This window comes from Strongylocentrotus purpuratus, unplaced genomic scaffold, assembly GCF_000002235.5.
Source record: "Strongylocentrotus purpuratus isolate Spur 01 unplaced genomic scaffold, Spur_5.0 spur5_scaffold_8, whole genome shotgun sequence".
Classification (NCBI taxonomy): domain Eukaryota; kingdom Metazoa; phylum Echinodermata; class Echinoidea; order Camarodonta; family Strongylocentrotidae; genus Strongylocentrotus; species Strongylocentrotus purpuratus.
Window position 1 is genome coordinate 15,570,414 of NW_022145614.1, and position 13,173 is coordinate 15,583,586.

Genomic DNA, 13,173 nt, shown 5'->3' on the forward strand with positions numbered 1-13,173 from the left:
TCGAGCTGATGAAGACAGGCCTATGAGCGTCGGCGTAAATTCATGTTAAGAGGGAATCTAGCTTGAGTGAGACAAAGCAATTAAGTCTTGTTCACATTTTACATGGTAAACCACAAACTAAAGTTAATATTTTTTAATGGGACCAGTCAATTTTTCTTTCATAAAGTCTGCTATTTCCAAATTGCTAGGAGGATATAATCTGTATTTTAGTGAACTAAATTATCACGTAGTAACAGGTGAATTCAAGAACCTTTATTTTGTTCACCCCAACTAAGCTTCATTTACACATAGAATGGGTTTTTACTTTTTAGGTTCCTGTAGCAGTATTTTGAGCCATTTTACTGTGTCATTATATGTGAATGAGTGTTTAGGTTTTGAGATCCAGAGCATGCTTGGATTGATGTGTGTTTGTGATTCTTTAAAAGCTTTGAGATACAACTCGGAATATACATTAAGTTTGTATTAGTGTTTTTTTAATTTTTGGCAGCGGTTTTTCAGGCAGTTTACTGTGTTATGTGTGAGTGCAGCTTAACTTTTATGATGCAAAATCTAACGCCTGCATTGATTTGATTGATGTTTGTTCGTGATTCTTTAGCCGCTGAGATGCCCATAGGCCAGCTGGAGCTATAGTATGAACAAGGTTTTTATTTTGTGTGAATGCAGCTTTAACTTTTAAGATCCAAAGCATGCATTGCTTGATGTTTGAATATTATTCTTTAGATTTTGAGACCCCCATGGGCCAACTTGAGCTGTAGTTTGAATTACGTTTTTATTTTTCCTAAGCAGATTTTCAGGTAGTTAACTGTGTTATGTGTGAATGCAGCTGTACCTTTTAAGATCCAAAGTCTGCTTTGATTGATGTGTGTATACCATTCTTCATCTTGCGAGATCCCCTCTGGCTAACATGGGCGGTAGTGTGAATTCAAATTTGTACCTTAATTTATCTGCTCATGTTATGGTGGCATTGGCTTCAAGTTAGAGAAATAGGGAGAGATGGAAGGGATGAGAAACAAATTATTGAAGACAGATAGATATGAAACGGATGAAGAAAAAAGGTTTTAAGAGAGGGAAAAAAAAGGAACATTAAAAAAAAAAGGAAAGTAATCAAAATGAGAGACAGAAAGAGAGAGAGAGAGAGAGAGAGAGAGATGTACAAAGAAGATGAAATAATTATCAATGATTTAAGGAAATTATAGAGAATACAATATGTACATGTACCAGCAGAAAGGGATGAAAAAAAAGACATTCCTCCTAAAGAAGAAGAGATGAGGATTAATTTTTAAAAAAATAAAAAAAATCCTACTATTATTGACAACCAAGAACCATATAATTTTGCCTTTTGTCACATAAATGGGCTAAATTTTCAATATGTATTTTCAAAATGCAAATTAAGTATTTTCTTCTCCCCTGTAACTTTAAGTCCCCCCTCCACCTCCACCTCCACCTCTACTCCCTCTCCCACTCTCTCTCCAGCTCTACACGCCTCTATAGTACACTCTTCTTTCTCTTTAGGTGGTCCCACAAAGAAGATTTTAGATATCCTCTTAATTGCTGTCTGTCATCAATTATCCCATTAAAAATCCTCTAACGAAGCAAGAAAATTTTCCCTTGAAAGGATTTTTCAAGGGATTTTTCTGTGTGACACCGCCTTTTATGTACACATTTACACCCCCATGCTGTGTGTGTCTCTCCATACATGTACACGTATTAGTCTTATTTCTTTTTATGCCTCTGTTACGAAGTAGCCGGAGGCATTATGTTTTCGGGTTGTCCGTCCGTTCGTACGTCCTGTTCTCGTGATCGCATTATCTGAAGAACCGATTGATGGATTCCTGCCAAACTTTGATCATGTATGTATCTTGCAGAGCCGATGAACTGATTAGATTTTGGGGTCACGAGGTCAAAGGTCACAGGGCTCATTATATATGCAAAAACAGCTCGTGGTCGCGTTATCTCAAGAACCGATTGATGGATTCCTGCCAAACTTTGGTCATGTATGTATCTTGCAAAGCCGATGAACTGATTAGATTTTGGGGTCAAAGGTCAAAGGTCACAGGGCTCATTATATGTGCAAAAACAGCTGTGATCGCGTTATCTCAAGAACTGATTGATGGATTCCTGCCAAACTTTGATCATGTATGTATCTTGCAGAGCCGATGAACTGATTAGATGTTGGGGTCACGAGGTCAAAGGTCATGGGGCTCATTATGTATGCAAAAACAGCTCGTTATCTCAAGAGCCGATTGATGGATTCCTGCCAAACTTAGGTCATGTATGTTACTTGCAGAGCCGATGAACTGATTAGATTTTGGGGTCATGAAGTCAAAGGTCATGCGGCTCATTATGTATGCAAAATAGCTTGTGATCGCATTTTCATTAGAACAGATTGATGGATTCCTGCCAAACTTAGATCATATATGTATCTTGCAGAGTCAATGAACTGAGTAGATTCTTGAGTCATGAGGTCAAAGGTCAAATGTCATGGGCTCATTATGTATGCAAAAATAGCTTGTGAACGCATTCTCATTAGAACTGACAGATGGATTACTACTTAACTCAGGACATCTTGCAGAGCCAATGAACTGAGTAGATTTTAGGGTCATGAGGTCAAAGATCAAAGGGTCATATATGTATATGAGAAATTGCTTGTAATCATGATATTCTGAGAACCTGTTAATGGATTACAATAAAACTTGAATTTGAAAAATTTCTTCGTTTTGGTTTGCAAACTTGCTCTATGATCTAGTTTCCTTTTGTTAGAACTCTCTCCTTGTCCAATCTCTCTACAAACTCTATCTACCCCTTCTCTCTATTCTTGTGCATGTGTGTCTCTCTTTCTCCACCTCATTACAGGTAGTTTTCAATCTTCCTGTGTTTCTGTTTTTATTGTGTTAGAAATTTCTCTACATGTGCACATCTCTTGCACACTCTCTCTGTCTTTCCAACTCACTGTTTTCTCATTTCCTATTCAATCCTCCTTTTTTAAAGCTTTATTTATATACTGTAGACACCCTTTGCCCCCTGTATACCTTTATCCCTCTCCCTCTCCCTCCCGTCTCTCTCTCTCTTATTCTCTCTACATGTATGTCTCTCTCTCTGTCTCTCTCTCTCCCTCTCCTTCATTTCTCTTTAACTCTCTCTTTCATTTTAACTGAATGTTGTTATGATTGACCAGCCATGCTAGGAATTTTAGCAGGCTTTATCAAATTCATCTATATCCTTTATTAATATATTATTGATTTTGTTCTGCAGTGGATGGTACTGTAACTTAAATTTGTACAATGACTTAAGCACTTAACAATTTTGATTAAAACTACATCTGCAAGACAACTTTGAAGAACTGAAAAGTGAACACAAATTGCCATGGCAAACAGTCAAAGATCACCTACGTACATGTAGGACGCTTTATCCTCAATTGAGTGTGACGTCTTTGATGGCCAGAATGAATAGAATATCCATCAGCCTTCAGATACGATTGTTTTTCCTCTTGTCATTTAAAAGCAGATTTCCTTTTCCATCAGTGGCAGGGCTTCGCCGTGCAGGTGTTTGTTTTGCTCAGAGCATTGTGAAATTATCGGTAGTCCCTCATTAATGTTTATTCATTATGGCAGAGATCAATCATACTAACCAGGGACAGGTGAAATTGTTGGCTATCAGGCGCGCCGATAAGAAGCAAACGTTTGTCCCTTGAGAGGAGGAGGGGGGGGGGGGGGGGATTATTAAACTATGGCATAAACATCTGTTGGTGTGTATCGACACTGACTCTCAAGACGTTACAAGTGCGTGCCTGTCACTGCTGGGTAGCAGATTATATTGATTAACCCCTGGGGATCGATTAAGATGACATCTTAGCATAATTAATATACACAACCCTAGCTCGTATAGGATGACGTGATCAAGGCCATATGAAATATGAATCCCCTCTAGCTTGTATTCTCTACCTTTTTTTTGCCAGAAGGTTGAAATAACATTGCTCAATGATTCACAATGTATCAACTCATGTATGACCTCTTGGAGTATATGTCATTGCCCTCTGCTTGCTTCGAGGGTAGGATGATATAGGACGCGTTGTCACTGTAGCGAGAGAGAGAGAGAGAGAGAGAGAGAGAGAGAGAGAGAGGGGGAGAGGAAGAGAGTGAGAGGGGAGAGAGAGAGATAGAGAGAGAGAGACAGAGAGAGTGATAGAGTGAATGTCTTCATCAAATCACTATAGTGCAAGCATAAACCATCTGAGAAAGGTTCACTAGTTCACACCTGGTCAAGTTGAAGTACTATGGGGTTTTTTTTTCCAAAAAAAAATTACATTTTCATGTAAATGGTTAAACTATAATTTGAAAGAAATGGACAGTTTAAAGCAGACAATTCATTTGTCTCTACTACAGGCAATCAAACAGAAAAAAAAAACATGTTAATTTTTTGTGTGAGATTAGGTCTTTAGGATGACTCGTCAGTGTTATGTTCTTTTGCTCTAGCACTCTAAATTGACCCTTTTAAAAATTCTTGTGATTGAATGTTACATGTACATGAGATAATGTTATATAAATGTGTTGATGTATGCTGTTTGCCTGTTGGAATAGAATATATCTTGTTTTTTGTTTATTTGTAGGAGGTTGAAAGTCTTGAAAAGGTTTGTTTTATGGCTGTATGCTCTCATTGAAAATGTCTGTGTTTCTGTCATCAACTTTGTCTGGCAACAACATGCACCATTACAGCAATGCAATACAGGCTAATTTTTGACAAGATTTTATTTTGGACAGAAATTGCTATGTGAAGCATGTGTAATGTACCATTCACCTGCACTTCTTGTTGATTTCCTACGTGTAGCTTCCATTCATGGCAATTTGAATTATACTTTTACATTTCATTATTTTTTGTTGTTGTTTTTAGCAAAATCACTACTACCAGGTGTACATTAACATTATTTCACTAAAGTATTCCTCCTCCAGTTTTCTACATATATACATGTGTTTATTTTTCTGCTGTACATCACTCAGCAAAAGTGCCATTTGATGTACCTCAATCTTTTGTGTACAAACATGTATATGCCTATATATGCCTATTAAGTTCTTATTTTCATTTTCCACTTAACTTCATGGCGATTCCATGTCCAGTATTACAAACATTAAATTCCGGTGCATATATTTAAAAAAATTTAGTTCAGCCAAAAATGCAAAACAAATTGATGTGACTAATTCATGTTGAGGATACCCGAAATAGTCAATTCAAAAGTTTTTTTTTTAATATGTTGCATGGGACACATTACATGGAATTGCCCTTCTTAAATGTAGCCATCACTTTATTCTTGTTGGTATTCTCAGAGAGTCATTAACTTTTTATTAACCACCATGTAACCACAATGATTGATTAGTTATCAGTTGATTAAAAATCATGATAGAAAAGGTTTTGTATCATCAACCTACTTTAATACAAATATTTGTGTGCATCATTTAAAAATTTAACAATATCTTTAATAATGAGGCCAAATTGTAGGCATTTTTAGTAATTCAGTAAGGCAGAAAGAGCATAAATGCATTAAGCCCTATTTTATGATTGTGATGATGATTTAATATTTGTGATGATAATTTCTAAGAAAATGTATGTTCAATTGTCCACCATTGTTTGTCTCATCCTAAAATATTCCATTTGTATTTAATACATTTAATATTTGCAATGTACATGTAATTGTGCATTATCTGTACTTCTAACAATGGCTTATGTATTCATTGTGTAGTACTTTGTACTGTATGTTTATTTAGTTACATGTAGACTGATACATGAAACCATCCAATAAAAGAAGAGCTTAGGAAAAGAAGTAAAATGCAAATAACATTACTCATTAGCAAGGTAGAGTTTATTGTGTCTTTAAGAACTCTTACAACATGTAATAAACATTATTCAGGTCTATATCAGCAGACTGGATATGAATTTATTTTACAGACCATTCAGTTTGCAAGTAAGGGCCTTACACTGGGATTAATGTTGCATCTTTGAATATATCGAGGGTTCAGTGACACAAAGACGTATCTCCATATTTTGCCAAAATGAGTATTTGATATCAAGATGTTAAAAAAATGTGGGCTTTTCAGGAAACACAAAGACTTAACTCCACCCAACATTCTATTGAAGTCAAAGGCTCGTGAAACATAAGACTTAGCTCCTTAAGGCCCAAGTGCTCAGTGACACATAAACCCCTTTTTTTCAAAATGGCCAAAAATGGAGTTACTTCTTTGTGTCACTGACCCCTCGATATATTGTTTCTTGACTGTTTCTTGTCGATTCCATTTCTCTACCGAGTTGGTAACAAAACTGATAATTTTATTGGTTTCTCTCTTGTACTCCCGCATTGCTTTTGATGATTAATTTACTCTGTTTTCACAATGATGTGTATTTCATATGTACAGTATTGTAATTTGTAGGTACCTTATTTGCACTTTTTTTGTTTTGTTTAATATGTAATTGTTTATCAGTCTATCTTGTTTGTTAAAGCGCTTAGAGACTTCGGTGGTAAGCACTTTATAAGTAACGTTTTTATTATTTGTTTTGTTTAATATGAAATTGTTTATCAGTCTATCTTGTTTGTTAAAGCGCTTAGAGACTTTGATGGTAAGTGCTTAAAGTAACGTTTTTATTATTATTATTATTATAGCAACTTGGCAAGGCGCAGTCTGACAGTGAACAGATGAAACGCGACTATGAAACACTTCAGAAGAGGGTTAACCAGCTCATCAGCGGAACCACCGGAGGAGGAGGCAGGAGCCACCACCTGCATAAGATGCCTTCCACACTCAAAGAGAATAACGCAGACCAGGACATGAGCTCTGACACCATGTGAGGATGAGCTCCAATGCAATGCTTTCAAATCCATACATGTAAGACTGCTGGGGGGTGTTTCACAAAACTTGTCATCAGTGACAAATGACAGTTGTTGCTATAAGCTACTGAAATCCTTGCTTCTGATTGGTTATCAGCAGCTTTGTCACTGATGTTTTGTCATTTGTCATTTGTCATTGAAAAAAGGCTTTGTGAAATGGGTTCCTGGGCTCAAGTTCAGTTGTTGGAGACACATGCTTCAGCGACAATTGCTCTGCAGTGAATTCCCACCACTAATTCTAAATCCCTACATTCATCTTGAGAACCAACACTATATAACCCTAAACCTTACCCAACATAAAACCCAAGCCTTGATCGTATAGCTTTGGATAAATAAAGCCCAGAGCAATTGCCGTTGGAGCAAATGTTGGATCACTGTCATGTTCTGTATGAGGGGGGGGGGGGGGGGGGGGGAAACGGGCTTAAATATTTGCTGTCGGAATTGCTATTTGAATGTCTTGACTAGATAATTGTGTAAGATAATAATATTATTTTTTGAATGTGCATTATGTGTAGAAAATGTCCACACAATTGGACCAACTTTGACAAATAAAGGCCTCTGCTTATCTAGATCTGTACAAGGTCATTTTGCTGTTGGCAATGTTACTTTTAGTGTCTTCTGCACTTAACCTGCTCATTATTACTCTTTACGTTGTATTTCTTTGGGAATTTGATAAAGTCTCATACATGTCATTCATGTAGATCACTTACATACCTCTTGCTTCTGTATCTGTTTTCTAGGTCCACAGAAAGTGCGTACACAATAGGCACAAAGGCCCTCTTTGGAAACCTGATGCCTTGATGACAATGCACCTGTGGTTTGTCTGTCCTGGAAGGGGGGGGGAGGGGTGGAGGGGCATCCTGTTGTAAGTAGCCTTTGTTGCACCAGCCCTTCACCTCCCACAAATCTCAAAAAGATGATCTTTGCGTCCATCCCTGCCTTTCGTCGCCATCTTTTTCCAGGTGAAATGAGCAAAAGAGGTTTGTGGATGCTATGACGACAGTTTTGAATGGGGGTCATTCACATATCAAGACTCAATCCAGAACGTTTCCATCTTCACCCTCACAAGTCCCAACTGAGATCTGACATTTTCTCCAGCGACAACTCATGAAGGCTTTATTTATTCAAAGCTATACTATCAAACCTATGGTTAGGGTTGCGATTGGGTTTTATGGTAGGTTTAAGTTTAGGTATAGTGTTAGGTCCAGGGTTGAAGTTTAGAATTTGGTTAGTGTAGGAAATTACTGTCGAGCAACTGTCGCAGGTCTCTTGGTCATTCAGCCATCTCAACTGCTGTCCATATTCTTAAGGGATTGGGAGGAGATAAAATGGAGAAGAAAAAACAGATCACCAAGTGTCTTGCTTTTTTTAACATGTGGCTCTTATAATTGTTCAAATCTTCATATTTAGTAGCTTGTCTCAGTTCATTTGTGTATGAATGATATGTGGAAAGGTTTTACACTGCCTTATTTATAGTGAAATTGTAGTGTTTACATCATATAGTAAATTTAAGAAGTTTGTCAGTTGAAAACGTACTTCTCCTTACTGCATATGGCCGCTATTACACTGTAGCTCTTAATACTGATATCAGGGTCAAAGGTGCCGATCTGTTGAAGTCGCTTGATCTGCTTACATTCTTCATTTCTTTGCTCAGAATGTGGAACTGACTTTGAAGCTTCATATATTTCTTCTATAAAACCTCATCAGAGAAACAAGTATGGTCTATGACCAGTTTAGAAGAATGCATTTCAAAGACTTCCTTTTTGCTAGGATGAATACTTTTATCAAAATAATGTCTGAGACAATCAATACCAAAGATAATTATGTGCATGGGATATTACACCCGAAGTGCTTTTCCAACAACTCGGCGGATGTGCATGCCAGTAAAACAGAGTTTCACTAGTTTTTTAGAAGATTTAGAGAGCTATATGCAATAAGGAGAAATATAAAGTATTGGATTTTGATACATTGTGAAGGCAGACAAAAAAAAGTAGACAATCTTGTGCAATTGACTGACTTTGGTTTTTAATGCCACTATCCCATGCACGTTAAATATGTGTAGCGCTGCCTGTGAAACTAATAAGAAAGCAATCTTTGATGATGCGTACAAACTTTGACAATAATTTTCTTGTTTCAGATATAAGTGATTGCATGCAATGACTTAAATACTATGTTAGATGTGATTTTTTTTCTTCCTTCAAAAGTATATTCCCCATATCTTGTGGCGTGATTTTGTATGTACAGCTATGAAGCATGATAAAGAATTAGTGGTTAATTAAATTTATATACATTGTAAATAATACATTTTTTACTGTCATGATCATTGCTATATAAGTTTTAAAGGGATACCATTTTCTTTTACCGATTTCAATCACTATGATGGTACTAGTTTTCTTGTCAAGGTTCAAACCAAAGTGTGGTGAAATTTGAATTAAACTGATTAATCAAGAGATACAAAGTAGAAGGATGTGGTGTACACCGAATCATGGTTGGATTACACTTAATTCATTTACTGCTAGACTTCCTTCATTCATAGTTGAACTTGATTGTAGATAAATATTTGGTTCATATCTAACTTTGATTGTCTCAAGCTTTTTAACAATGTTGATCAATTTCTAATGTATGCAGACTGCACAATGTAAATTGTACTGTATTAATTAATTGAACTAGTTTACGACTTCTCATCAACATCGCTGAATTAATGTAATTAATTAGGAAACAAATTAATATAATTACTGATATTTCATTTAAGATTGCCTTATGTGGAGTCAATGAAGTCCACAGATCAAGATTTTATAAAAGAAGAAGTTTTTTTTAATGTCAATTACTGAATTAAAAATCCATCCCAATTCGTTGTCAATATACAGTATGTTTTGCTCATGTCAATGCCCGTTATCATGTTTTTGGCTTAGATATATGTAATGTGTTACATCGCATGCAGCTAATGCACTTCTTTCTCTGTACAGTGAACTTTCAGTATTAATATATTTAGACTCATTCGACTCAATTGACATTCAAATAGACCTTTGCTAATGAAGAAATATACATAACAGGTGCTTAAGTGAATTAACAATTTAGCAAACATTTCCCATTCTTGTCTACTTTAAAGAATTCTATTCCATGCCCATTCCCCTTGTCATTGCGTTTCTAATTGTTTGAATGTGATAAGAAGAAGGAGAAAAAAGTGCTTGTGCTTAATTGAATCAATTACATGGGAGCTTTATTCAATTAAATAGTAACCAAATACATGTGATAAGATCATTACTGTTCCAGAATACCCACATAGTTCATCAATTATTGAATTACATCATTTGAAGGCAGGAACCTGATGTTCCAATTATATGATATTTGAAACATAGGTGTGTCGCTCTTCAAAATTTACCTGAAGTGACTTTGAGTGGAGGGATGGGGGGAGAGGGGGGGGGGGGGGGTGATGGGAGAGAGTCTTTTGTGTCATTTTGTTTGTAAGGAGTCCATTTATAGTACATGTATTTATGATTATATTTGTGAATTGTGAATGGTTAGATTTAATTGTAAATATGTATATTTTCTCTGTACTATATGACAAAGTATGTGAATTACGTCAATTCTACTCAGAGTCTAGATTTGAGGAAACCAAGACAGGCACTGATTAGTTCTATAAATATGTAGGTTCATGTAGGTAGGCCTACATGTCATTATGCATCCTCATTTTGTTACATAAAATATAAAAACTCCTTCATTTTACCCCATTTTGTTTAATATGTACACAATGTCATGATTTTCATGAAAACGAATCTGACTGGCAAATACATTAAGTGGCATAAAATCAGTAAGTGTCGTCGTAAAGATGGGACAGAAAAAATGGTAGACTGCTTAATTTGATCTCACTCTATGAATTAACAAATTTACTCTTCATTCTTTCACGTCAATCCATCCCCAAGATACCATGTACATAATGTCGTAATGGTGATCGTTATAAATCTGGAGTTGGCGAGCAAGTGACACAAAATCAATTACTGAGAAGAGTAAGGGAGAAAAGTGTGTATTGAGAATTTCTAGCCTTCATTTGGCCTAATTTATAATGCAACACAGAAAATAAAACTACACACGCATAATATAATTATAGTGATTTACATCACTTCTGTAGATTTGTGCGTTCTTATTTCTATTTTTATATATGGGGTTGTAATGGCTAAGCGCCAGAGATTTGTATTACTTTATACGGTTACATCACATGTTAACTCTTTGCATACTGGAACCAGGTGGTTCATACATAAAAGACTATGGAAATGAGTGAATTCAGTAGTCGATGGGTAATTGCACTTAAATTAAGAATAATAGCTTGTCTTGGGAGAGTAAGGGGAAAAGAATCTATAAATATTATTTTTGTTTTCGATGTTACCTTTCTGGGGGGCATTTCAATAATGCCTAATTATAAGATCCCACAAGGTTCAAAATTTGAATTAAAAGTATTTCCAAAATCTATAGATTAATCCTGACCATGATGTATGTACACTTGGACATTGCATGTTCTGTCTTTTAATACCGCCAAACCAGGATAGAAGCCTATGTTCACTTTATTATGTAAGATAAATAGTCATGAATAAATTTTTATGTAATATAATTACTTAACCAATGATTTCAGAGAGCCTTCTTTCATTCGTGTCAATATACTTAAGTGAGAGAAAATAGGAATCAGAGAGTTAAGATGGAACAAGATAAATACATGGACAAAATTAGAGATAAAGCAAACAATGAAACCCTCCAAAACAGCTGACATCCTTTCACGGGGGCTGCCATTTTGATGCTCTGGCTTCCGAGTAGTACCAGATCAGAGTTTTGTTTGGAGGAACATACATGTGCATTATTATATCCTCGAGAGTCTCAAAACACTACATAGCTATGTGAGTGGGACTCTGTGTGTCAATATCGATATTAATTAGATTCGTTAACGTTCGTAACAAACAGCCAATCATTATGCAACACCAGGTTCATATTTCATTGGAAAGGTCAATGGATGTACATGTATCACAAATTTTAAATCGAAATGGCGACTCTGATGAAAGAACGTCTAGCAAGGAAAATGCAAATGTATTTGAGGTTCATCAGGTAGTGTTTGTTGTGAGTCCATTCTCCTTCAAGAACTCTCAAAAACTAGACAAAATTATCACCACAAACAAGGTCACTTTGCAAAACACGATAGAGATATAATTTAATATTGTAAATAACATTGATCAATTATATAAATAACAAAATACATTTCATTTAGAATAACAGCTTTATACACGTATGTTACGTTGTCCTTAAATATACGTAAAACAAAGACGACTTTGTACATCCAACAAGGATCATGTACATTTCTCAGTTTAGTATTTGATGTACCCCAATGTATTTTACAACACGCTCATTAATGTCACAATATACAATAATGTACATTCATTAAGAAAATGAAGAAAACAAAATCACAAGATAATTGCTACTAAAGTTGGTATAACTGACTTGGGTAAGTTTTGATGTAGTTTTGGAATCGGCATTAATTGCAGAGACTAGAGATCGTGGAGTTTATAAAGCGTTCATTATTTTAAGAAATATAAACCTATATTAAGTCAAAGGCAGTTATTTCAATTATGCAATATATAATACCCTGATATAACAAGATTCCTGATTTAAAAAGGTATTTTCCATGGTCCGATTTATTTTTTATTTTTTAGAAGTACATGTAGGTCATTACCCTGTCGGTCTGTCAGAAGTGTAGTTGACCAGGCCCTTTTTCATAAAACTTCTCATCAATAACAAATGCCAAAATTCTATAACAAATCTGCTCTCAGCCAATCACATGCAGGAACTTCAGTAGCTTATAACATTTATTGTAACTGTTATAAGTGACAAAAAGATTATGAAACGGGACACAGTTTAGAGTCATTTCGCTCTTGCTGTTTGAGAAAGGTAAGAAATAGGTCAGAGTTTAAGTTCTGTTCGTATAACAGATGTCAAAGGTATTGGTCGAAATGGAAGTTGGTCGAAACCCCAGGATGTCGAAAAACGGTATCGGGGCAAATTTCATTCATAAAACAAATTAAGGGGCGGGGGGGGGGGGGGGGTGAGTTTTTTGGCAAAAACTACTATAAGGGGCAAGTTCAGCAATTTAGGCCAAAATTATAATCAAATTAAAGAAAATGCTCTTTTTGACAAAAAGTGCAAGGGGTAGCAATTTAGGCCACATTTTGATTTTTGTCTTCAATTGAGCCTATTTTCATTTGTATTGTTCATTAATACATGGTAACGGGTACCCCAGCTTGGTGGACAAGAGTAATGAGGCC

The 13,173-nt window shown here is 35.7% G+C and overlaps 1 protein-coding gene across 3 annotated transcripts in view; it reads left to right on the forward strand.

Annotated features, from left to right (window-relative positions):
* The window catches only part of KIF15 (kinesin-like protein KRP180), a 50,392-nt gene extending 38,907 nt beyond the window's left edge, over nt 1-11,485 (forward strand). The window contains 3 exon segments of one of the 3 annotated variants that reach the window (NM_214491.2): nt 4,607-4,627; nt 6,647-6,869; nt 7,612-10,274. In NM_214491.2, coding sequence (NP_999656.2) covers nt 4,607-4,627; nt 6,647-6,832 — 207 coding nt within the window. In that variant the 3' untranslated portion in view covers nt 6,833-6,869; nt 7,612-10,274. 3 annotated transcript variants of the gene reach the window in all.
* The last annotated feature ends 1,688 nt before the right edge of the window (nt 11,486-13,173 follow it).